Below are 27,894 nucleotides of genomic sequence, written 5' to 3'. Positions count from 1 at the left end.
GCTGTGACACTACCGCATGGAGAAAGGTCTTATACCATTTACTTGGTACGCTATGTAATTTCGACAAAAGTGCCAGTGAAAGATTATCGATCACGAAATGAACCTTCGCAGTGTAAGCGCTGCCAACCCTGGACTGAAAGAGCCAGTTACTGCTGGTTAGCTGCAAGGTGTGTTAAATGTGGAGATATGCGCCCAAGCGCCGAATGCAACCAAGCGCCTGACACACCCCTAAATTTGCTGGCTGCTAGGGCCAACATAAAGCTTCTTGGAAAGGATGTAACGAGTTCTATAAAGCTCTGAAAAAGTTCCGAGTAACTACATCTAATACCGCAAAACTATGCATTGAGTTTCAACCCACAGCTAACATCGTCAAACCGGTGATACCCGACAAGACAAGGTCGGGAGCTCAACTACCGCCACCACCAACCCACCGAAACACGCACTGAAACCCGATTCCAACAACGAGAGAAGCAAGTGGAGAACGTACGTTTACTTCAACACTTCAAGGAGAACAACAAACCAACACGGATGCTTCGAGATAAAGACTCAGATACAGCACTTAACGAAATTACTACGGTCTTAAAACTTCTAAGCAGTCAGAATTTTCTACTCAAACTGATCCTCCATGGGAAACGAATGCTGGCAGCAAAAGACAAGCTGTCAAAAATAGCTATCTTGGTAGAAACCCTAGAGCAAATCGAAGAGTCAGGATAACATGATGGACACACAAACACAGGACCTTCGAATCTGTATATGGAAGGCAACAGGTGTTCACCACAAAAAGAATCAATTACAGGATTTCATTACATTACAGGATTTCATTACACTATATAAAACTGGTATTGTTCTTCTGTTCGATACCTACCTCCGACTGACTGAAAGCTTTAAGCTTCAAGCCGGCCGGAGTGGCGGAGCGGTTCTAGGCGCTACAGTCTGCAACCGCACGACCGCTAGGGTCGCAGATTCGAATCCTGCCTCGGAATGGCTGTGTGTGATGTCATCAGGTTAGTTAGGTTTAAGTAGTTCTAAGTTCTAGGGGACTGATGACTTCAGATGTTAAGTCCTATAGTGTTCAGAGCCATTGAACCATTTTTTTAAGCTTCAAAATATGGTAGGATATCGTAGAGATGGACAACTACGATGAGGTGGCGGTACTGCTATCTGCCTCCACGGCGCCATAGCCCATCGAGAAGTGGACCCACCACAACTGAGAAAACTGGAGAAGTACCATTTGGACTGACCTAGGAGACATCGATCTAGTTGTGATATACCTCCGACCAGCACCCCAATTAATCAAACAGAACATAAGAAACTTCTTGGCCCCACATGGAATGACGTACATTGGAGGTGACTGGAACGCCAAGCACTTGGCTCTCAAGAGTAAACAACCCGAGAGGCCCTCGAACTTCTTCGCCTAGAACAGAATTAGACTTGATGATTTGAGGCCCACTCGAACCAACTCATACTCCACGTCATACCCACCATCATCCAGATATATTACATATTGTTATCACTGAAGAACTCGGAATCGACCCTCAGTTGGTAACTACAAACGATTTATCGTGGAACCACGACCCTGTTCTGGCAACAACAAAAAAATGGTTCAAATGGCTCTGAGCACTATGGGACTTAACTTCGGAGGTCATCAGTCCCCTAGAACTTAGAACTACTTAAACCTAACTAACCTGAGGACATCACACGCATCCATGCCCGAGGCAGGATTCGAACCTGCGACCGTAGCGGTTGCGCGGTTCCAGACTGTAGCGCCTACAACCTCTCGGCCACGTCGGCCGGCTTCTGGCAACACTTCCGAGGATAAACCACCCACAGTCCCGAAGAATACACCAAGAAAATAACTGGGCACAATTTAAAAGACACCTCAGAAACAACACTGGAGGTCCAGGCAACGGACCAGATCGAGTATGCGGTGGACTGTATAACACGAAAAATACGGAAGGCGCGTAAATTGTCCTCTGATGGAAGACAAGATGTTCACCTTCCTACTCCAGAAGAAAGATGAATGGAAACGAGTTAAAATTATACTAACCGACTCAGCTGCTGTGAAATCTATCCAAACCCCCGCAGGTACTAACTGCAGGCCCACTGACCAAAGCGGAAACATTTGCTACATCCTTCGAACAGCAGACAACATTACTGAGGGAACCATTAAACGTAACCGAGAACGAGTACGAATATACCACCAAGCAACTTGTGAAGCGGACTATGACAAAAGACGACACATCGCAACCAAGCCTCCCTGCACCAACAGAGGTAGGAAGAAACTCCAGGCGAGTAAGGCACCAGGCACTGATGGAATAAGCAACCTCCACTTCAGGAACTTGCTAAGATAACTTCTAGTTCTGTTAAACGGAATTTACAGCGGTTGCCTAACCCAAAGCCAGGGCTGGATGTAACAATAGCTACAAATTACAGACCTGTTAGCATCTATTCAGCGGGATGAGTAAAACCTTGTAAAGCGTTATCTACACCCGTTTCCTTGAATGTCTAGTGCCTGATGCTACAGTTTGGGTAGAACAATACAGTTTCCAAGGGAAAATGGAGCTGCAATTATTACGACTAGCAGAACATGTTACAAAGAACCTTAACACAACCAGTGCCTCCGCTACAATTTTCTAGACATAGGAGAATCATAGGACACGGTTTGGAGAGAACACCTGAACCGGAAACTGGAACAACAAACGCCAGTACCAGCTTGTTACAGCAAACTCATTGCTAATTACCCGAAAGTCAGAAAAATGATCGTAACAATCCGAGGACAACTATCTGACTGCCGCCCGGCAAGAGCGGGACTAACCCAAGAATCGGTTCTTTCACTCCTGTTATTCATTAATTACGTGAACGAGATACCAACAGCCGCTGGAGTGCAAGTAGCACAGTTTGCTCATAGTACGGCCTGCTTTACCAGCGGAAGACACATCCGGGTCGATATCAGACGACTGCCAGAATAACTCGAGCCGCGCGGGGTAGCGGCGCGGTATGAATGTGTGTGTCGTCCATAGCGTAAGTTAGATTAAGTAGTGTGTAAGCTCAGGGACCGATGACCTGAGCAGTTTGGTCCCATAAGACCTTACCACAAATTTACAAATTTACAACAACTCGACGCTACAGCGTCAGGGTGCAAGATTAACAAAGTACAGTTAAACCCGACCAAGACGACTGCCGTTTACTTCAGTAAAAAACACTCGCAGATGCCTATTGCACTGAGACTGAATGGACAAGACATTTCACGGAGTACTAAGGCGACATACTTAGGGACTACCCTACACAAACAATTCTTCTTCCTTACGCATATAGAATATCTTAGAAAGCAAAGCCATTAGAATGGATAGAAAACTCATCTACTTTTTTAAAAGCTCAGACCTAAGCACCACAGACAAATTACGACTGTATAAAGCAACAGTCCTTTCAAAAATGCTGTACGGCAGCTGTGTTTGGGGTATGGCTAGAGACAAAGCCATTGGAAGGGATAAGAAACTTTCTCCTTTTTTAAAAGCTCAGACCTAATCACCACAGTCAAATTACGAATGTATAAGCTACAGCCTTTTTAAAAATTCTGTACGGTAGCACTGTTTAGGGTATGGCTAGCTAAACACAGATCAATCGCCTTAAACTAGATCTAAATGTGATACTTCGATGGATACTTTGTAAGCGTATCGTCATATCGTTGGCTTAGTTGTGGAGTATCTTTGTGGGCAGCCACGTTTGTCGAGTCGAGAACGCGACGCGGAACTGTTATGTTGTGCAGTGTGTAGCCCTGCATGTGAGATGCATTGTTAGTATTGAAGTTGAAGTGTTGCTGCAAGTGTTATTACAGTAAATGATAAAATAAGTAAATGATTCAGAGGAATGTGGGTCAAGAAATAATTTAAAATGAGCAGTGCTGCTGATAACGTATTTGTGTATCCTCTCGTTGCGTGTCGTACCGTAAAGTATCAATCATCCGCGCCGTGTTCGGTCTCTCAGAATGAACTAAAGTGAATCAGCAAAAATTAGTTACCACAAAAGAGTACAGACAAGTGCGAGTGTCCTGTAGCGAGCGTGAGGACCGTGCGTTCAATCATCGCGTTTCCGCATCATCAAGAATCAGCCGCGCCGCGACGGTTACGCGCACGCTCGTACAAGTGAGAACTGAGAAGTGAAAAATTAACTTTACGAACAGTGTTACATCATTACTAGTGACAAGGAGGACTATTATCTCAGATATCTGTATGTTTGACGAGCGTAAGAACTGTCGTTCGATCATTCGGCTTCCGCATCGTCAACTATCACCCGCGTCGTGTCGGTTACGCGTACGCTCGTCCGAATGGTATTTTGGACTGTTAATCATCAAGATTGTTAATTGGGATAAACATTTACGATTTAGAGTGTAATCAGTGCAACCTGTGGTTTCCATATCGTCTGACAATATAGATGTTCATACCAGACATAGGACAGTGTTGTGTTTTAAAGTTCTGTGGCTCCCCTAAACCCGCTTGCATACTTCGACAGATAATTTCAGGCAAGCCAGCAGCAGTGTGGAGCAGAACAGTACGACCGCCGCGGGATATCAGGCACGTGGGTGGACAGGGCGCACGGTCAGGACACGAGAAGTCAGTATAAGGTACCCCACCCATTCGTACTCTCGGGCGTGTTACATGGCGACGTGTATTCACGACTCGCAATGGGTCAACAGAAGCGTCCGATCTTACCCGTCGGCTTTGACCCGTGACGTAAGCGTGTTGTGGTGTGTGACGTCATTACGGCGCGGAGTTTGATTTGCGATTGTGGCGTGTTTGTAGATGTCTTGTTTTTGTTTGTCGTGCTCTCTGGTGGTGTGTTCATGGTTTTCGTTTGTTTCGTTTGTTTCGTGTGGTGGGGTCAGTTTTCTGTTGCTCAGGTGTTGGATTTGAAGCGGAATTTCTATTAGTGAGTTAATGGTTAATTTAATGCTCATTGCTGTACGTCGGGTGAGTTTGTTATTGAGTGTATTTGGTTGTGGTTTTTTGTTCAGGAATGGATATGAAAGACCGCCTTAACAGTGTTCGGTTGAGGGCGATGATGGGGGAGACAGCTTTAGAGCTGATTAAATTTCTTCAGCTATTTGGCTTAATTGCCGAGGTCGTGAAGTGCGGTGTGTGCCGTGAACCTATGAAATTGGTTAAAGTTCCGGACTCTCGGACCAGGGACGGATACATGTGGTGTTGCCGGAAAGATGGCGTATGGCGTTCTGTAAGGCGTGGTACCTGGTTCGAGAAGTCTAGATTGGCCATGCGTGAGATTGTGCTTATTACGTATTATTTTTGTTATAGTTGCGGGCAGAGTTTTTGCGCGTTTGAGACTGGTGTGAGTGAGAGGACTGTTTTAGACTGGTATTCCTTTTGTCGTGAGGTGTGTTCCGAATTTATTAAGTACAGGGGTAAGTTGGGTGGGCATGGGGTGGTTGTGGAGGTGGATGAGTCGCAGTTTGGTAAAAGGAAGTATGGGAGGGGGAAGTCTGTGGCTGGTCTTTGGGTGTGGGGGGCTGTTGTTCAGGGGGGTGGGGGTACTGAATGTGTTTTTAGGGTTGTGGAGGGGAGGTCGAAGCCTGAATTAGTGGGGTTCATTGAGGAGTATGTAGAGCCGGGGTCCACAGTAGTTTCAGATGCGTTTTCTTCATATAGGGGGTTGGGTGAGAGGGGATTTAATCATTTAGTAGTGAACCACAGTCTAGAGTTTAAGAATTATGATACTGGGGCTTGCACTAACACAATTGAGGGGATGTGGGGAGCGGTTAAGTCAGTTCTTGGGAGGGGGAAGAGGCGCTCTTGCAACCTTCAGTCTCATTTAGATGAGTACTGTTGGCGGAAGAGTGTCCCAGAGGGCTATTGCATTCTTCGGGTTTTTTTAAGGGCTGTGGGTAAAATGTATAGACCGAAAGTGGTTAGTTAGGGTGGGCTGGGTAGGTGGGTGGGTGGTTTATTTTGTTGTATAGTGTTTGTGTGTTGTATTTTGGAGTTGTGGGGGAGGGGGTTGACGTTTGGGTGGGTTGGGTTTTTATTTTAGTTCAGTATTTTTTCGTTGGTGTGTGTGTGTGTGTGTTTTTGTGTGTGTGTGTGTGTGTGTGCGTGCGTGCGTGTGTGCATTTGTGTGTGATTGTGGTGGCCAATCTAGTTTGTGGAGCTGGAACTTTTTTGAGGTAAGTTCCGTTTTTTTTTTGGTTATTTATGTATGTTTTGTGTATTGGGTATAGGTTGGAAACATCCGATCTCACGCGTCGGCTTTGACCCGTGACGTAAGGGACCTACACATTGATCTGTAGCGTAGCCCTGAATACGAGGTTAGGTTGGGAGTTTTTTTTTGGAATGCGGCCGCGGCAGCGGCCGCCTATGATTCGAAAATATTGATTTGACACTAATGAACATGTATACGTAATATGAAGCAATTTGATGAACATATTGATCTGTAGCGTAGCCCACTTGAGGTTAGGTTGGGAGTTTTTTTTTTGGAATGCGGCCGCGGCAGCGGCCGCCTATGATTCGAAAATATTGATTTGACACTAATGAACATGTATACGTAATATGAAGCAATTTGATGAACATATTGATCTGTAGCGTAGCCCACTTGAGGTTAGGTTGGGAGTTTTTTTTTGGAATGCGGCCGCGGCAGCGGCCGCCTATGATTCGAAAATATTGATTTGACACTAATGAAGCCTGTGGGGGGATGGGGGGGCACTGCAGACTCCCCCCACCGCATAACGACACATGATGATCAAATTTTGAAAAAAAATGAAAAACTTTTTCCGTACCTGCTAAACTGCATAAGTGCCGATGTATGTAGGTGTAAGGGAAGCTTTCGTTTCTTAGTTTTCTATTGGGGGATGTGATCGGTAGGTTCTGTTGAGCTATATAGGTTAAGGGAAGTGTCCGATTATGGATAGGAATGTGTTTTTTGGTATTTGGTCAGTTTTGTGATGTTGATTTATTTCGTTGTTTTGCGTGGTTTTGAATGGCTACATTTCTGTATATTTAGTTTCTCCGCACCCAAAAACCCCTAATTTCCCACGCTTGTCCCGTTACAGTCATTAGGCTTTTTGTGAAACTTGTGTATTTCAGTGTTTACAATACGTATGCGATGTTTTTATATCCGCCATATTGGAATTGTTTATAGTCGTTTCCGCGGTATTTGTGACGTCATGGGTCAAAGCCGACGGGTAAGATCGGACGCTTCTGTATTTCCCTTGCAATTTCCGGATAAGAAGTGCCGTATAATTTATTAGGAGAGTCAACCATTTATGTACAAACATTGATTGTTAGTTTATATTATTGAGTGACGTTACGCGAGCTCTAGGATTTGTTCGTCAAAAAACTTGTGACACAGTGTATATACTCGTCCGATCCATGACGGAGCAAAGAACTAGTGCTACGAAGTAAACATACTCCACGGTGGTGCACTTTTGACGGCGCTAGCGGCATCTATGTGCGAAAGGGAACAGTTATTTGGCAGCCATTGCGGAAGACGACGATAGTGTCACCTATGGGCAAAAGTGAAAACTTTTTGGCAGCCATCACCGTATACGACGTGAGCGGCGCCTAGGAGCGACGCAGCAAATATTAGCACGCTTCGCAGAGAGGCTGCAGTGATGACAGCCGACGGCGTCAACTGAGCCGGCGCTACGCTACAGCCGCGACTACGGAGCCAGAAGACGACGCAAAGTAAGTCGCGCATCGCAACGTTACCTCACGCAACTGAAGCAACGAGAGTAATTAACTGGCAGTGCAGATTGCATTCTATAATTACGTAATTACAAACAGTGACAGTTTTAAATTCTATTTTTATAACCAAAATTACGAGACATTGCTTACTTGCCGACCGTATTGTAAAGTAAATGTCACTGTCAGACCCTGCTTGCTTAGTGGTCTAATTTTTAATAACAGTTAATACAATTGCAGAACTACATTTACACTAGCTTATATTTAATTCTTTTTTTTTTTTCTTTTACGTGATCTTGTTTGTTATGTGTGCTTCTGAGCACGAATTACAGCGTTGAATGTGTACGGCGTTGTAGTTTGCTTGTGGATATTGATATCGATTCTATGCTACGAGTGTTACCGTGATCTGTTTATTTTTTGCTTGGGTGACTTTACAGTGGTTCAGTATGGCAAGTAATGAGCTTGGTGCAACTGCAGTAGACAGGCATGTGAAGGCAATCTCTTTAGGTGAAAGTAATCAGGTGGAGACGAAAACAGAAGCAAGTAGTAGTGAAAAGTCGAAGGATTCCGGTATAGGTGACAGTAGTTTATTAGCGGAGATGGGAAGTCCTAATGCAGTGTCGTCACCAACCATGGAGACAACCAAACGAGATGATTGTATACTTTGGCCTGACTTGTCTATCGTTGACATGCTCAAAATATTATTGAATTGTAACAAACAAATAGAGGAAGACATTAAGCGCCAGAGGGAAGATATTATCCATCAGAGGGAAGATATTGTGTGCCAAAAGGAAGATATTAGGCGATCAGTAGACAACCAGAAGTTATAATTTCAAGAAAACAAACAATTAAGGGAAGATAATAAGCGATTGGTAGAGCACATAAACGAACGACTCAGTAAAAAGATAGACGAGACTAATGAGGCTCTAAGGAAACAGGATGAGTCAAGTCATCAGAGGATAGGTGAACTTACTGTTCCGGTAGAGGAGAATGTTGCAAGCAATACTAAACGTTTTGAAAAGGTAGAGTCAGATGTCAAAGAAGTGAAGGAAGAAATTACTAAAATTCGGTCTAGACTTCCGTTGAGCATTTTGAACAACTAGATGAGGAAGTGAAACACTGTAAACACAGGATATCAGCTGTTGCGCTAAACCAGGATGCTTACACATGGTGAGTAGAAGAGGTGTACAGTGAGATAGGAAAGACTAAAGAACAGGTCGGTCAGCAGGTGAAGAGTTAAGTGAAATCACTATTATTTGATGCAAGCATTGCTGGTGGTAGCTTAATTGGTATACAAAATGATAAGGTCTTCCTTGGCATAGGGAATTTTAAGAACTTTGAACCACATAGGAGATGGCATCCTAAAGATTTCTTAGATCAATTTAAGGGCATGTTACCTAAATTATGGGTCGAGCAAAGAAAGGTACGCTTCGTTGCAGCAAGAATGGATGGTGAAGCTCTTACCTGGGGTATGAGAATAGGCCATAAGTGTACAACCTTTGCTGAATTTGAAAAGAAGTTTTTGAAACAATATTGGTGGAGACGGAAGAAAAATGAAGTACATAACAGTCTATACCAGGGTAGAAGGTTTGAGAGAGGGCGTGACCAGAAATTCTTTCAAGATAATTATGAGAGGAACTTGTATTTAGATGAACCAGTGACGACAGAAGCAATAGTGTCTCTGACCATAAGTAAGCTACCAGCTGGAGTTCAGGATAAGTTGCTAGCTATCCCTAAAGATGACGTAGAGACAATGAAATTAGTCTCAGGGCAATTAAACCCATTGTATGAATCACAAGGAACAGGAAGAGGAAAAGATGATAGAAGAGTATCAGGGAACAATGAAACCAATATAAATACCCATTCAAACCATGACAATAGACATAGTGGACGACATTGGAATAATTATAATGACAGGAGACATTACGGTGGTTTCTGTGGCCATGGTGGTCACAGAGGCTTCCATGGCGGCTACGGATATCAGAACGCAAGGCACGATGCATCGGATGACCAGGTGCGAAATTGGAAACATAGCAAGTGGAAAGCGTATATAACATATTTTGAGGGTGTAATCAACAGCATACGTAATGCCACAAGGGCAAACACCAAGTGGAAAACATTAAACTATAGTGAGCAAGATTAATGACAGTGATACATTGTGATGTGTCTGAATCTGTACACATGTCAGCTGCTGTTATCCTTAAGTACAGACATTAATTTCTGATTATTATGAGGTTTCATGAGGACACTCGAATCGAGTGAGATTTAACTAGGATGTGTTACAGCCATATGCAAATTTTTTCTTTCTTTTCACCTTCTATCTGTGTAATCTAGATTATATGTATTACATTTCTTCTTGCCCACAAAGTGAGATGGTTTGAGTGATTACTAGTGTCTAGTGTACATAGGTTGTGCTATCCTAAAGTTTTTCATTTAAAAGTTTCTTACTACTCCTGCTTAATGATTGCTACTATTTTTTGCACCATTCACTTAGTAACTAAATTTAACTTAAAGGACATCCATATATTTTTTTTCTTCTTAATAGCCTATGTGTTTATTATGTCATATAGAACATCGTAATGTCTACCGTAGTAGTAACAGACTAAGGCTAAGTCGAATAGGCATTGCTAGGGCAACACTCAGAGCGCCATTAAACTGTTTCATGTATGACAATGGACGGATTACCACGAGGCGAGGGTGACGAGCTGACGACTATACTCCACTTCTGCCGGCTGGCACAGCATCGACGCTACAGTCACTCCCCACCCCTTTCATTGCAAAGAACGCTCCCTTGTGATGCAGTGTTGTGAGTAGTGAAATAATATTTTTTTCTTTTCCCTGGATTTTGACAGCCTAGTGCTGATGGAGGTTCTTCAGTGTTTGCCTAATAGTGTCACCAGTGATATTGTCTACCAAGAGTAGCAGTGAATGCATGTGTTTTTCTACTAAATTTTTTATCTTTCTTTCAGTCACCTATCTGTCATATCTAACCTATTGTATTTGTAAAAGTTTCTATTTCAGGGACTTAATATTTTGTGTCTTATTGTATTAGCTCCTTGTTTGTAAAATTTTGCATATTTGACAACTGTTCTTTATGTTTCCATGATTATGTGTAACTCATGTCTGGTCTATAATGTGGCAATGGTGTATAACTGTGGGATGGGGCAGTAAACATCCCCCCCCCCCCCACAAACACACACCATCTCTTTAACCGCCTGCAGTAGAGAATTATCTATATTTCGATAGTCTCTTCGACAATTCGAAAACTCTGAATGCATTGTTATTATGGAAGTTGAAGTGTTGCTACAAGTGTTACTACAGTAGAGTGATAAAATAAGTAAATGATTCAGAGGAATGTGCGTCAAGAAGTAATTTAAAATGAGCAGTGCTGCTGATAACGTATTTGTGTGTCCTCTCGTTGCGTGTCGTACCGTACAGTATCAATCACCTGTGCCATGTTCGGTCTCTCAGAATGAACTAAACTGAATCAGCAAAAATTAGTTACCACAAAAGAGTACAAACAAGTGCGAGTGTCTTGTAGCGAGCGTGAGAACATGCGTTCGATTATCGCGTTTCCGCATTATCAACAATCAGCCGCGCCACGATGGTTATGCGCACGTTCGTACAAGTGAGAACTGAGAAGTGAAAAATTAACTTTACGAACAGTGTTATATCATTACTAGTGACAAGGAGGACTATAACCAGGTATCTGTAGGTGTGACGAGCGTAAACACTGTCGTTCAATCATTGGGCTTCCACGTCATCAACAATCTCCCATGTCATGTCGGTTACGTGTACGTTTGTCCGAATGGTATTTTGGACTGTTAATCATCAAGATTGTTGATTGGGATAAACATTTACGATTTAGAGTGTAAACAGTGCAACCTGTGGTTTCCATATGGTCTCAGAATATAGATGTTCATACCAGACATAGGACAGTGTTGTGTTTTAACATTGAGTGGTTCCCCTAAACCCGCTTGCATATTTTGATAGATAATTTCAGGCAATCCAACAGCAGTGTGGAGCAGAACAATACGACCAACGCGGGATATCAGGTACGTGGTGTGGACAGGACGCATGGTCACGAAATGAGAAGTCAGTATAAAGTACCCCACCCATTTGTACTCCCAGGTGGGTTACAACGTGGTGCCAGCCATTACACCAGAAGAGTTGATCTACGTAACGAGCTCATCTACATCTACAGCTACATCTACATGGATACTCTGGAAATCACATTTAAGTGCTTGGCAGAGGGTTCATCGAACCACATTCACAATTCTCTATTATTCCAATCTCGTTTAGCGTGTGGAAAGAATGAACACCTATATCTTTCCATGCGAACTCTGATTTTCCTTATTTTAACTTGGTGATCGTTCCTCCCTATGTATGTCGGTGTCAATAAACTATTTTCGCATTCGGAGGAGAAAGTTGGTGATTGGAGATTCGTGAGAAGATTTCGTCGCAACGAAAAACGCCTTTCTTTTAATGATGTCCATCCCAAATCCTGTATCATTTCTGTGACAGTCTCTCCCATATTTCGCAATAATACAAAAGGTGCTGCATTTCTTTGAACTTTTTCTATGTACTCCGTCAGTCCTATCTGGTAAGGATCCCATACCGCACAGCAGTATTCTAAAAGAGGATGGACAAGCGTAGTGTAGGCAGTCTCCTTAGTAGGTCTGTTACATTTTCTAAGTGTCCTGCCAATAAAACACAGTCTTTGGTTAGCCTCCCCCACAACATTTTCTATGTGTTCCTTCCAATTTAAGTTGTTTGCACTTGTAATACCTACGTATTTAGTTGAATTTACGGCTTTTAGATTAGACTGATTTATCGTGTAACCGAAGTTTAACGAGTTCCTTTTAGCACTCTTATGGATGACCTCACACTTTTCGTTATTTAACGACAACTGCCACTTTTCGCACCATTCCGACATTTCTTCTAAATCGTTTTGCAGTTTGTTTTGATCTTCTGATGACTTTATTAGTCGATAAACGACAGCGTCATCTGCAATCAACCAAAGATGGCTGCTCAGATTGTCTCCCAAATCGCTTATACAGATAAGGAACAGCGAAGGGCCTATACCACTACCTTGGGGAACGCCAGAAATCACTTCTGTTTTACTCGATGACTTTCTGTCAATTATTACGAACTGTGACCTCCCTGACAGGAAATCGCAGATCCAGTCACATAACTGAGATGATATTCCATAAGCACGCAATTTCACTACGAGCCTCTTGTATTGTACAGTGTCAAATGCCTTCTGGAAATCCAGAAATACGGAATCGATCTGAAATCCCCTGTCAATAGCACTCAGCACTTCATGTGAATAAAGAACTATGTATGGACACAATAAATGAAGCGATCAGGAAGCGGTTGACGAAATTACATGATAAAGTAGGCCAGTTGAGAGTCTCAATGTTTCATAGACGAATATGAGGTCAGACACTGCTCATTCCCATAGCACCATTATAAAGTACCCCGATCATTAGTGCAGTGAAAATATGAGCTACTTCATTAGTGTCTTACGCACCAACACAAAGTTCCTGACAAGTTAACCCCAAATGTTCAAGAAATAAATAAAATAAACACTCATCCCCACTTGACGCCAAGAAACATGGATTAAAAAACAATAAAGGGTATGTATGGGTGCATGCCTGTCCCCACATGACAAGAAAAAAAATTGTTAAATGTGAGACACACACACACACACACACACACACACAAATATCATTTAAATAATATAAATAACAATTGTAATATGTATGCTTAATGTTGTTCACTAATGTGTCTTTGGTATTACTTTGCAGACTTTTGAAACTGGCCTTAGGGGGAAAGCTGGCAAATAAAATACTTTATATCCACGGTGCATTAAAGGAATGAAACTGACAGCCTACGGTGGTGAAAATGGTTCCATCACTTTGACAAATGACAATAAAACACACTGTATAGGACCGTTCTTCAGGATCTTTCTTTGCCCGAGCTTAAACTGTTCACGCCAGAGAATTATGTGAAACATAGCTACTCAGGAAACAGCCACTTCCTGACAATTGTTGGTATCGCACGTAACGGAAGTTTCTACTCGGTCTTTTACAATTAACAGCAGTAAGATGCGACCTTGTGCTGTAATCTGTATTAACTCCACTGATGTAGGACTCACCAGAGAGCACCATGTCGAGGTACTGGCAGCCCAGGACCTGCTCGTAGCTGGGCTGCCCCCCGCTCTTCTCCATCAGCTCGTCCACCTCCCTCTGCAGCCGCTGCTGTACGTCCTGGTGCGTGGCCAGCAGGTAGCTGCAGAACGTCAGCAGTGTCGACACGGTGTCGAAGCCGGCGATGAAAAATATGAGCGCCTGCGCCGTGATATCGTCATCAGTGAGGTCTGCAATAAGATGAAATGCAGAGTGCAGGATACTGTGTGCTGAAGAAAAAACGAAGTACATAAAATGACTCTGCTGCCTGTCTTGACATGTTATTGGTTTATACACATTGTCCGTCCAAGAGGGACTGTGTTCACGGTAGTTAATAAAACGCAATATGTCGGCGAGCCATATTTACCTTCCGAGTGACACTCTAGCGCAGTTTGGGTGATGTATGTTAGTTCCGTTGTAAAGTGCAGATCTTAAGAACCAATGGAATACCATGAAAGATAAGCCAAACACATAAACACGAGTTAGTAAATTACTCAGAACTTTCTAAATGTTTGGACTTATAAGCTGATTAGGATTTGAAACGGGATGTTTGTGTTCCTCTTCAGTACAGAACTGGAAACAGATAAATTAGTATGAACTCTGTTGTGTGTCTTTCTACGCATCAATGTTTGATGACATAATAATGCTAGGTAGCTTGTACTTTATGAACGAATAAATATTCTGATAAAGTGTCCAAATAATTAACCATTTTATTTGCATCTTAATTACAAATGTAGTCACCAAATGCATCCGAATTTGAAAATGTTAACAATGAGTCTAAGTACAACAACTGTTTCCCCAAATGTCTGTGTGACTTGTCTCACTCCAGCTGTGAGCCATTAATTCCTTAAACCATGAATATTCCATTTATGCGATACGTTTCTAGAACTGCACAACTTTATATACGTCAGTGTTAAGGAGATGTTGGGTGAAGTTTAGAATTCGTTTTTTATACAAGCTTTATTTTTATCGAAATTATCATACATGCATCCTTTTATAATTTTTTTATCTTATAACAAATTAGAAATGATAGCTGAACAGCCTGGTTCACGAGAAGCATTGTATAGACTCGAGGCTATTTTTGAAACCTATAAAATAGAAACTTCTTACATTAGAATGAATCTGCGGGGCCATCGCGATGGGATTGTAGCTATTTGAGAAACACATAAGTTTCTTGGCATGTTTTTTTTTTTTTTTTTTAATTGAAATGTATAAAAAATATTTAAAATTCGAATAGAAAATGCTCACGCCATAACTCCTAAATTTAATTATCTTTAGTTAAAGAAGTGAAATGAATCGATTAATGTGTTGGGGCTCTAGAATGCTTCGCATCAAGAAGTGTTGTTTCGAGAAAAATGCGTTTAAATTTGAGAGTAACAAAAAAAAGTTGTTTCAAAAATCATGGTGAATCTGCAATACCAAGGCCATAGAGTCATCTTCTTCGTCAAACATGCTCTGATGCTGAATTTGGTGCTGTATTCGTTTCAGTCCGAGCTATTTGAACAAAGTGAGGCATTCCTTGCTCCGCGACTGCCGCGCGTTTCCTCAGAGAACTCCGCGAAGTTTTTACACTCCGTCCCTATGAGATTCCTAAAACGTTCGTGGTCTTAAGCATAGGTGAATAACCATCGCTGAATATAGCTCCAGTTATATATGCTGCTATGTGAACAGCTTCTGCCCCATGGTAGAATGTTTCGGTACAAGTTTCCAAATGCACGCACTGAAGCTCTTGTTGACATATGGCGTACTGATACCGGTGCATCTTTTAAGGAAATATTCATTGGACAAAAATTGAACTAATTCATCGAACACTTGCAGCTGCCAATATTTTGCTCGGTGCGCGGTTTCGTTCAACTTCCTGTAACTTGTAGAATACTTTCACGACAAAAAATTTCTTTTGCAGGCATAATGTATACACTTCGACGCAAATTATGTAAAAACAGTTCCATGTTTTCATCGGTCTCGACCGGAATCTCCCCATGTCTCTCTTTGCACCAGGCAGATTTTCTTAGAGAACTACCTGGGTATTACTGGTTATGGTACAGCATGCAATTTCCTCATAGATAACTGCATCACATGTGAAAAGCCTGATTGCAACTGATACTGCCCGCAGAACCATCAGTGTGCAACATGAATATAAAATTTGGATACTACGTCAATGTCGAAGGATATCATGCTGCGTCCATCCAGTCACAAACCCGGTCAGATGTCCCACAGGAACTCTATTTATTTAGAAGTTGTTAATGTACTGGACCATGAAATTTTATGAAGGCAAGAAATATCGTTCAGTCATGTTTCCTTTGGTCATAGCACTGAGCTTACGATGTACGAACAGCACGACTAGAGTCTGGCATGATCAGTGTCTCCAGAACCCATGGCTGTCTTCATGAAAGCCTGATGCATCAGAATATTTGAACTCAGAACATATCCTACAATGATGCTAGGTTTACGTACGCTCTGTTACGAGTACCCATTACTAGTGTGTGAAGCATCTACGAGAACGTGCTATGAGAACTGTTACAGTTTCTAAATAAAACAAACGTTGTGTGATCTTAGGATTACCCGGCGAATTAACTGTTTGCACTGTTCTCGGGTCTCCAGCCGGGTGCAGTCGTTTTCAAACCACGATATTTCGACAGCGTACCTTGCCGTCATCTTCAGGTGATACCTGCAGACTGAGCGTCTCTGCTGAATCTCCTCCCCTTTATACTCTGATCGCTCCACACCCCATCCCCCGCGTCATGCCGCACGCGGCGCTGCGTGGAGTGGTGGTGGGTAGGGGCGGGCTGCTGGCTGCTGGATGCGAACTGTGGACCTTCAGATGTCCTGCGGCCTTCGTCGGGCGCGGAAGTCGCTTTGGGTCGGCGCTGTGCTTTTAGTTGGCCGAGTGCTGGGTCCCAGGCTTTGATGAGGTTGAACCCGGCGTCTCTGTTGATCAGCCCATCAGCTACAAGTATTTCAATCGCCTCCTTCAGAACACAGTCCCAAAAAAGACAAGGCCTGCCGTAAAACTTCCGTCTTCGCGTACTCCATAGTTCTCCAGTACCCATGTAATGCTCCGCAACCGCAGATTTTGTAGGCTGCTTCAGTTCAGTGTGCCTTCTGTGTTCCTGGCATCTTTCTTCGATTGTCGGTACAGTTTGCCCGATGTATGCCTTACCACATTTACACGGAATACGTTAAACACCCGGTTTGCGGAGCCCCATGTCATCCTTTACTGTACCTAGCAGGGCACGCGTTTTCGTAGGTGGGCGGAAGACACATTTGATGTTACACCGAGCCAGAATTCTGCCGATTTTGTTGGATACTTTGCAGGCATAAGGCAGGTACGCCATTATCTTCTCGTCCTCTTCGTTCTCTCTTTGCTGGGATTCTGCATTCTGCCTGGAAGCACATACAATTTGACTCTCGTTATATCCGTTCTTCTTGAAAACGTCCTTAAGGTGGTTAAATTCTCCTTGTAGGCTTTCCTCATCCGATATTTTCGCGGGCCCTGTGAACCAGTGTTCGCAGTACACCCTCAGGCTGTGAAGGATGATGGCAGCTGGTAGCGTGGAGATACAGACCAGTGTGGGTTTCTTTCCTGTATACACTGTGTCCCCAAGTGCTATCCGCCTTGCGCTTGACTAGGACGTCCAGAAAAGGGAGTTCACCATTCTCTTCCATCTCCATGGTGAATTTGATGTTAGGATGCAGAGAATTCAGATGTTGAAGAAACTCTTGAAGTTTTTCTCTTCCATGCAGCCATATCACAAATCTGTCATCAACATATCTGTAAAAGCTGAAGTTTCCAGTCCTTTCTCTTCGAAGTCCTGCATAAACAAGTTTGCTACCACTGGTGACAGGGGACACCACAGGGCAACAACGTCAACCCAAAGCGACTTCCAGGTCCGTCGAAGGCCACAGGACATCTGATGGTCCACAGTTCGCATCCATCAGCCAGCAGCCCGCCCCTCCCCACCGCCACTCCACGCAGCGCCGCGTGCGGCATGACGCGGGGAAAGGGGTGGGGAGAGATCAGAGTATAAAGGGGAGGAATTCAGCAGAGACGCTTAGTCTGCAGGTCTGAAGATGACGGCAAGGTACGCTGTCGAAGTATCGTGCTTTGAAAACGACTGCACCCAGCCGGAGACCCGAGAACAGTACAAACAAAACAAACGTTATTAACATTCCACATCTTCATTGTTAATGTCTACATATTTATGGCTCCAAATTGTAATGTATAACACGGCGGTGTATAAAGTAACTACACTCCTGGAAATTGAAATAAGAACACCGTGAATTCATTGTCCCAGGAAGGGGAAACTTTATTGACACATTCCTGGGGTCAGATACATCACATGATCACACTGACAGAACCACAGACACATAGACACAGGCAACAGAGCATGCACAATGTCGGCACTAGTACAGTGTATATCCACCTTTCGCAGCAATGCAGGCTGCTATTCTCCCATGGAGACGATCGTAGAGATGCTGGATGTAGTCCTGTGGAACGGCTTGCCATGCCATTTCCACCTGGCGCCTCAGTTGGACCAGCGTTCGTGCTGGACGTGCAGACCGCGTGAGACGACGCTTCATCCAGTCCCAAACATGCTCAATGGGGGACAGATCCGGAGATGTTGCTGGCCAGGGTAGTTGACTTACACCTTCTAGAGCACGTTGGGTGGCACGGGATACATGCGGACGTGCATTGTCCTGTTGGAACAGCAAGTTCCCTTGCCGGTCTAGGAATGGTAGAACGATGGGTTCGATGACGGTTTGGATGTACCGTGCACTATTCAGTGTCCCCTCGACGATGACCAGTGGTGTACGGCCAGTGTAGGAGATCGCTCCCCACACCATGAAGCCGGGTGTTGGCCCTGTGTGCCTCGGTCGTATGCAGTCCTGATTGTGGCGCTCACCTGCACGGCGCCAAACACGCATACGACCATCATTGGCACCAAGGCAGAAGCGACTCTCATCGCTGAAGACGACACGTCTCCATTCGTCCCTCCATTCACGCCTGTCGCGACACCACTGGAGGCGGGCTGCACGATGTTGGGGCGTGAGCGGAAGACGGCCTAACGGTGTGCGGGACCGTAGCCCAGCTTCATGGAGACGGTTGCGAATGGTCCTCGCCGATACCCCAGGAGCAACAGTGTCACTAATTTGCTGGGAAGTGGCGGTGCGGTCCCCTACGGCACTGCTTAGGATCCTACGGTCTTGGCGTGCATCCGTGCGTCGCTGCGGTCCGGTCCCAGGTCGACGGGCACGTGCACCTTCCGCCGACCACTGGCGACAACATCGATGTACTGTGGAGACCTCACGCCCCACGTGTTGAGCAATTCGGCGGTACGTCCACCCGGCCTCCCGCATGCCCACTATACGCCCTCGCTCAAAGTCCGTCAACTGCACATACGGTTCACGTCCACGCTGTCGCGGCATGCAACGAGTGTTAAAGACTGCGATGGAGCTCCGTATGCCACGGCAAACTGGCTGACACTGACGGCGGCGGTGCACAAATGCTGCGCAGCTAGCGCCATTCGACGGCCAACACCGCGGTTCCTGGTGTGTCCGCTGTGCCGTGCGTGTGATCATTGCTTGTACAGCCCTCTGGCAGTGTCTGGAGCAAGTATGGTGGGTCTGACACACTGGTGTCAATGTGTTCTTTTTTCCATTTCCAGGAGTGTATGTCAGTAAGTAGGAAACAGCATGTTGTAATCGAGTTTTGAATCTGAAGAGCTCGTCAACACAAGTAGCACGCCTCCTTCAGCATGACAATGCTGGACCACACACGAGCGCTGCGACATTTGCTACAATCCAGTGCGTTGAGGTCACGTGGGTTCACTTGTCATCGACCATCCCTCCTACAGCCCCGGCTTGGCCGCATCCGATTTTTATCTGTTTCCAAAACTTAAAGAACGCCTTCGAGAACTTCCTTCACTTCGATAGTAATCAAGTGGTACAAGCAGAAGACAGGTTGCGGCTCCGTCAACAAAGTCAGACATCCCACGGTGACGGTATCAACATACTGGTCCCGCTGGAAGAAATGTGTTCGTGGCCAAGGTGAGTGTGTTGAGAAATAAATATGTAGACATGAAGAATAAAGATATACGATGTTAATAACCATTGTTTTATTTAAAAAACCTTTCAAAGTTTCCACATTAAGAAATGCGGAGGGATTATTTTCCAGCCCGCCATCGTATATTACTAACCGATTAAATCGGTTCATGGTTCATGGTTCGCAGTTTATGGAGCTTGTTTCATGTTTCGCAGTCCCCCAGTTGCAGTTTGCATACGTGTAGATTCCAAGGACAAAATTTCGTACAATTATTGACCGAATTTAAAAATTTAAAATGTAGTCGTCATCTACTCATTAAGAAGTATAACATTATGTTGTAGGTTAGACAAAGTATACAAATATTACAGTTGGAAACTGTACGTCTGTCTCTAGGCAACGTAGCTCATAGGTGCAAATTACCCAAACTGTATTTATCAAGTATTTGAGGATGGGAAGACTTAGCGATTTTCAACAAACGCTAATCATAATTTCAAATCTTTTCTGAACCTATCCTCGCTTACATGCTTAATGTCAATTATTGAACACATCAACTTATTTGTAAAGCAATTAGAATTTTGAAGCTGTTTTATACGTAGAAGTTCACGTCTTTAAAGAATCGGAGGTTCTACTGGTAGGATATTGACATATTTAGTTCTTAGGTCAGCTTACAATTCTTCCTCTGATGGTACGATGGGCGATCATTTTTGTGATCGATTTTAGGCCATTATTATTATTATTATTATGTGTGATTAGATCCTGTTGGATAACGCAAAGCTTCTTGATTCTTTTTCCTTTTCTTCTACACTACTTTCATTTTTTCTGCATGGGCTCTCTTCCTTTCCTCTGTCCATTATGTTGCTGCTTTCTTTGGAGCTTCGTTCTCTGACTTAACTTCCCATCTGTCAGCTTTCTGCTTAAATACCTTTCTGTCCAAAATATCTGAATAATTTATCTGAGCTTTTTGTAGGTCCTTTTTGACCTCTTGTATCCAGGGTATAATTTTATATCCTTCTATGTATTTAAGAATTTTGTGCATAAGTCTTGTTTTCGGAAGCCTGGGGACGTGCCCATAAAATTTTAATCGCCTTTTTCTAATGTCTGCTGCAAGGTTGGACAATTTCTCAGTAGTTTGTCGAGATTGTAATCTATAGGTCTCTTCTGTTTGCTTTTTCCCTAGTATCTTAGTGTTTTTTCTTTTGTTACTTTGTTTTTTTGGGTAACCTTTTATGTGGACTATCTGTGTTTCTCTGGCATACAGGACTTCAGGTTTTAATACTGTATTATGGTGCCTAATTTTAGTGTTTTTGGACAAGCATTTTTCTATAGTACACCTTGAAGATTTTTCCATAGGCTCTCTTTAGTTATTGGAGGCGAATGTTTTGTGCTAAATTCTCTCGCCCCATAAGTTCAAGGACTTCACCTAAGCATTTAAAATATGAGACTCTATTGATATGACCATATTTTGTAGTCAAGTTTTGGGTGTCAGTTTTTGAGCTGATGGACTCAGATGTTAGGAAAAATATTTGCAGAGCAACTTTCTCTGCCCATTCCTGAAGGGTTTCAACCTGTTCAATTGCTATTAGCTCATAATCCACTAGTAAGCTAAGTTGTCAGCAAAAGCTAAACATGATATTCTTAAAAATGGTTTTTTTTTCAGTCTTTGATCACAGTATAAAGTCCTTTTGACGATGACCGGTTTCAGTCAGTAATGACCATCTTCAGATCTGTTCTTCACCATGTGCTAATGTGATAAAGCCGTAATGGCATCGTCAAAACTTATAAATACTCTCAGCAAAGCATCGTCACGTAGAACTGGCCAGCTGCAAAATTAAATTCTGATGTCATCCTTGACTCGCCCCATTTGTATAGGTTTCCAGCAGTTTTTATTCTTCAATTCCTTTTCCCATTCGCGGATGACCTTGTTCAAGGCAAGGCTGAATAAGAGAGGAGACACACCGTCACCTTGTCGGACGGCAGTTTCGATCAAGATGGGCTCGGATATTTCAACCGTGAATTTCACCTTGGAGGTAGTATCTGTCAGTGTTTCTTTGACGAGGTTAAGGGTGTTTGGATCTAACCCTTGTTCTTCTAGAATACCAAAAAGTGCATGTCTGTCAATTGGGTTGTATGCCTTTCTAAAGACAACAAACGTGCAAAGAATTGGGCTGTTTCTGACTGCTTTGTATTTCAGCACGGTCTTTAGGCCATTATGGATTTAGTAATCCTTATATGTCCAGAACGTAAAGAAACACCCAAACAAATCATTAAACATAATGCTTAAACGGACTTGTTTGATAGTTACGTGAGGCAACATGGAAGTGTTCCCTGAAACATGAAATTAAGATCTGTATGTATCACCTACACAAACGCCAACGAATGTCTGTCACAACATTCAGGTTCAAACTAATGTCTATGCACTTAGTACTAATCACTTACACAAAGACCACAGAATCTTAGTCGCAACGTTCAGGTTCAAACTAATGTCTATGCACTTAGTACTAATTTCTAACTAGCGCAAAATGGCTTTGTGTGCTTCGAACAAGCTTAAATTTCTTTCGAAGAGGTAACATCAATTCGTCGAGATCAGGCAGGTGTGTAAGGAAGTGACAAGGACGCTGGAACTCTCTACTCACGCCGTCTTTTGCCGTCGGTGGCGCCACTCGCCTCCCCTTCCTCTGGCGCCAGTTCTCCGCGGCGCGCCTGCATCATGAGGTGGACCATGTCGTGGCGCACGATCCCCTGCTGCTCTCGCGTTTTAATAGTCTCGGTCAACATGGTCCTGAAGAACTCCACTGCTTTCATGTTGACGAACTGTGCACCTATTAACTGTCCCACGCAAAAATAAGTAAATAGATCATATGAAACAATACCGTTCTAGAGACCTTTTCAAGTCTCAAACATTACATGCAGACTGAAACGAAGAATGAAAAACTTGTATCAAGGCTGGGATCTGATCTCCTGCTGGCTAGGCAGATGCGCTAACCACTACACCGCCCTGGCACAGTGGCTTCACAACACTGCACGGACAACTGCAGCACGTCTGTCTCCTCAGTCCAACTTCCCAGTCACGTCTCAGCCCACTTGGTATTCTCCACTAAGCTAGAAAACCATTGCAGAGACTCTCTAACAGTACAGGAATAACACCTTAACATCGGACAAGACCCAAGAACAGATGTAAGAGTGATGTAAAGGTTAGCGCATCTGTCTAGCCAACAGGGGCCCCGGGTATGAATACTGGCCTCGGTACAGATTCTTATTCGTCGCTTCAGTCTGCATATACAGAAAATAAATAAATACAACCACAAGGAATACAAGTAGTCACATACAATTAAATTAGTAACAACTTAATGTGCATAACATACCTGCATAAGCCTTGGCACTAGCATGTATCCAATTACCGTTCCCGATTTGATTGTTGTCAGCTCACGGCCCGTTGTGTAGAATGTGTTGTTTGGTTCTGCCAAGGAGTCCACCTTTACTCCAAATGCAGTCGTCGCAATGACATCATTGGTCACGCGTGTGAACAGGTCCTTCATCTCCAGTGTCAATACCCGATTTTCTCCAGAAGGAACTGCAACATAATTACATACCGAATCACTACCTTTCTTTCTTAATTTATGTAGTTAGCTGGATGCCGTAATTTGCGACTGAGTCCCAGGTCTGATTTGACAGTGTCGAATGAAATTATAGGTTAAGATAATACGAAAACTTATTATAGATAATTGAAGAAAAGGGGTAAGAATCGTTAAGTGTGAATTTTCCCGTCAAATGTTCCTGGTATTTCACAAGCGTCGAGACGTAGTGGAGGAGATCACGCGACCATGGCTGCCCTTTTATTGTCGAGGGAACAAAACACAGTAGGAAAAAGGTTAATCCCCTTTATATAATAAACAGATTATACCTCCAAGTGTGACAAAAATGTGTCGACTATTATGTCCTATTGCAAATAACATTTATACGTTGACGACCCTCCGTTATACCTAAGTGCAAAATCAACAAATCTGAGCACAGCTGTCCAGAACGTAAATGCTTACTTACTTGCTTCATAAGAAGGGGTGCAGAACATGAGTGTAACCATCTAAAACGCAAGCAGTCTTAGTCACTCAGAAAGACTCCAAGAATCTGTTCCACACTTAATCCGAAACAGCACAGAAATACGAGTTTCTTTTTCTGAAAAGAATTTGGGGATAATTCTGAACCATCACTTAGACAGGGCTGAACACACAACTGCAGTTGGAAAGAAGGTGTCAGCATCACTTCATTCCCTTCATAAATATAACAAAGTATTTGCTTTTCAGCTTAAAACAGAAACTTGTAAAGTCTCTAATACTCGGCATCCTTGATCATGATGATCCTATTCTCCAAGGACTTCCGTATGAGAGCTCATGTCGCTGCAATTGGCGATGAACGCTTGTGTGCGATATTTTTGTGATCTACACTATCTCGACCATATCACTCCTGCCTATGAACCGTTATTATTACTACTTACCGGTAAACGTAGATATTCTCACACGCTGCGTTTGCTATGTCGTCCACTCAATTATTGGGCTCCTTCCTATTTATCTTTACCCCTTACGTTACTGTCTGAACGACTTATTTGAAACACTCGCTGTCAACAAAATAATATCCTGTCTGTAACACTACACAACACTGCTATGTCCTCTAAAAATTTTCTGTCCCAGGAACCCGAATTTCGAACAATCGTCCTCATAATATGAGAGAAGTGGAAATCTTTCAAGACAGCTAATGACCCACCATGTATCACAATAGCTATCTCTTCTTGCAGCTCAATCAATGCTCCCATCCCCACCACTTTTCTCTCTGCTAGTCTACTGAGTTCTCTACTGAGATTATCTTACTTCCCAATAGTCATTGTCACTATCATTACAGTCATCCCTTTCACTTCTTCTAATACTAAACAAGGTTTCAAAAGTGCTAAAAAAAGCAGCATCGCTCTTAATGCCTACATTTTATCATAATAATAATAATATTACTACTGCTAATTATTATTATTTTTTCAGATTAGATTATATCAGATTTACTTTCACTCCAATTGATCCATAGTCAGGAGATCCTCCAGCATGTAGAACATGTCAGAAAAACAACGATACATGACAAATATTTACAACTCAAATAAATAAGCTGATGTACCATTCCACAGGTCCCAAGCGGAGTGATCGTCATTTTTAATGAACACTATATGAAAGAATCATTTTATAAATACTAAAGCACTGAATTTAAAATAAAAAAGTTTTATTTATTTATTTATAAGGTAATAAATGTGTAATACAACTACTATAATACTTATTTACAATGAACATATTACTGCACTGAAATGGTGCTGAAATTAGATTTTACTTACACACACACACACACACACACACACACACACACACACACACACACACACTTATTTGCAATGAACACAGTACTGCACTGAAATTGTGCAGAAGTTATGTTGTACTTATATACATACACACACAAATCAGTTGGTTCTACTGAGAAATTCATCAATGGAGTAGAAGGAGTTGGCCACCAATAAATCCTTTAGGCTTCTCTTAAACTTAATTTCGTTTCTTGTTAAGCTTTTCATGGCTGCTGGCAAGTTACTGAAAATGTGTGTTCCTGAATAATGCACACCTTTTTGTACAAAACTAAGTGACTTAATTCCTTGTAAATACTATTCTTATGTCTAGTATTGATTCCATGAATCGAGCTGTTGGGTTGAAAAAGTGATATATTTTTAATGACAAATTTCATTAAAGAATAAATATATTGGGAAGCAGTAGTTAGTATCCCTAGTCCCCTAAACAGGCTTCTGCAGGATGTTCTTGAGTTCACACCACATATAACTCTTGCTGCACGTTTTTGTGTCTGGAAAACTTTAGCTTGGCTTGATGAATTACCCCAAAAAATAGTCCCATATGACATTATGGAATGAAAGCAAGCATAGTATGCCAGCTTTTTCTTTTTTATATTCCCCATGTCTACAATTCGCATTTCAAATAGAGAATTGTTAAGACGCTGCAGCAGTTCTGGGGTGTGCTCCTCCCAGATGATTTTATTATCAAGCTGTAATCCCAAGAATTTAACACTGTGCTCTTCTTCTATCTGCTTGTCATCATATGTTAGGCATAAACTGGTGGGACACCCCTTACAAGTTCTGAACTGCATGTAGTGTGTTTTTTTCAAAGTTTAGTGACAAGGAATTGGCTAGGAACCAGTGATTAATGTCCATAAATATTTTATTACCTGATCTTTCTAAGACTACACTTGATTTGCTACTTATTGCAATGTTTTTATCACCAGCAAACAAAACGAACTTGGCATCTGGTAATGTTACTGGTAAAAGGTCATTGATATAAACAATAAAAAATAAGGGCCCTAAAATGGAACCTTGTGGGACCCCACACGTAATTAGTACCCAGTTGGATGATGCCAGATAGCTTGATACATGTCTCTTTCCTAATAACACCCTTTGTTTCCTGTCAGAGATATAAGATTTGAACCATTTTGCAGCATTTCCTGTTACACTATAACATTCTAATTTACTTAAAAGGATATTGTGATCTGCACAAGCAAATGCCTTTAACAGATCACAAAATATACCAGTTGCCTGCAATTTTTTATCTAATGAATTAATCACATTTTCACTGTAAGTGTAGATAGCCTTCTCAATATCAGAACCCTTTAGAAATCCGAATTGTGACTTTGACAATATGTTATTTGAGATAAGATGGTTATAAAGCGGATTGTACATTACTTTTTCTAAAATTTTTGAGAATGCTGGCAAAAGTGAAATTGGACGGAAATTTGATGCTATTTCTTTATCTCCCTTCTTAAGCAGTGGCTTAACATCAGCATATTTTAACCATTCAGGAAATATTCCACTGATTAACGACTGGTTACACAGATAGCTTAATATGTTACTTAACTCAGAATTACATTCTTTAATTAACTTTGTTGATATTTCATCATACCCACTAGATGTTTTTGATTTTAAAGATTTTATGATGGACATTATTTCTGCCGGGGTAGTGAGGGTCAAATTCATATTATGAAAGTTACTTGAAATGTCTAGCCTGAGGTATTCCATAGCAGCATCTACAGAATCTGACAACTCCATCTTTTCAGTAACAGTTATGAAATGTTTGTTAAAAAGTTCTGGAACACTATACACATCTGTCTCCAATGTATCATTTACTCTTAATGCTATTTGTCCCTCTTCACATCTGGTTTTCCTCCTTCACTATATCCCATATTGTCTTTATTTTATTATCTGATATGTCTATCTTTTCCTTGTAATATATTTGCTTTGATGTCCGTATTACAGTCTTTAATATTTTCGAGTATTTCTTGTAATGTGCTATAGCATCAACTTCGGAACTGTTTCGGATTGACAGATAAAGTTTTCTTTTTGTTTTAAAAGATACCTGTATTCCTTCAGAAATTCATGGCTTCTTTGTAGTCTTTCTTCTAACCTTGGTTAGTTTTTGGGGAAAACAGTGTTCGAATAAGGTAAGTACTTTATTAGCAAATGTGTTATATTTTTCATTCATGCCATGAGCACTGTAAACATCAGTCCAGTCAATGTCTCTGAGGAGTGTCCTAAAATAATCAATTTTTGGTTTATTGATTACCCTCGTAAGCTCAGATTTAACAGATTTTATATCCTGTTCAGTGTTAACATTTAACAGAAGGAACTGCATGTCATGATCTGAGAGGCCATTGACTATTAGTTCTGTAATATAATTTTGTTCATTGGATTTTTCTATAAAGATATTATCAGTGGCTGTTTGTGAGCAATTGGCTACCCTAATGGGGAACTTTATTTAGGGAATTAAGTTGAATGATAGTGTTACTAATTCAAATAAGTTCTTATTGGGAGAGTCTTTAAGGAAATCTACACTGAAATCACCAGCAACCACTATTTCTTCGTTTTTGGTTGTTAAATGGGCCAGTACAGCTTCAA

General features: G+C 42.3%; 1 protein-coding gene across 1 annotated transcript in view; it reads right to left on the bottom strand.

Annotated features, from left to right (window-relative positions):
• Nucleotides 1–27,894, bottom strand: part of LOC126163194 (cytochrome P450 9e2-like) — a 100,581-nt gene that overhangs the window by 19,640 nt on the left and 53,047 nt on the right. Inside the window, exons 4-6 of the mRNA XM_049920147.1 lie at nt 23,285–23,493; nt 22,556–22,748; nt 13,849–14,070 (exon numbers count right to left, since the gene is read on the bottom strand). Coding sequence (XP_049776104.1) covers nt 13,849–14,070; nt 22,556–22,748; nt 23,285–23,493 — 624 coding nt within the window. The remainder of the gene's footprint in view (nt 1–13,848; nt 14,071–22,555; nt 22,749–23,284; nt 23,494–27,894) is intronic.

This window comes from Schistocerca cancellata, chromosome 2 (genome assembly GCF_023864275.1).
Source record: "Schistocerca cancellata isolate TAMUIC-IGC-003103 chromosome 2, iqSchCanc2.1, whole genome shotgun sequence".
Taxonomy (NCBI): Eukaryota; Metazoa; Arthropoda; class Insecta; order Orthoptera; family Acrididae; genus Schistocerca; species Schistocerca cancellata.
This window is presented reverse-complemented; position numbering and strand designations above follow the sequence as displayed.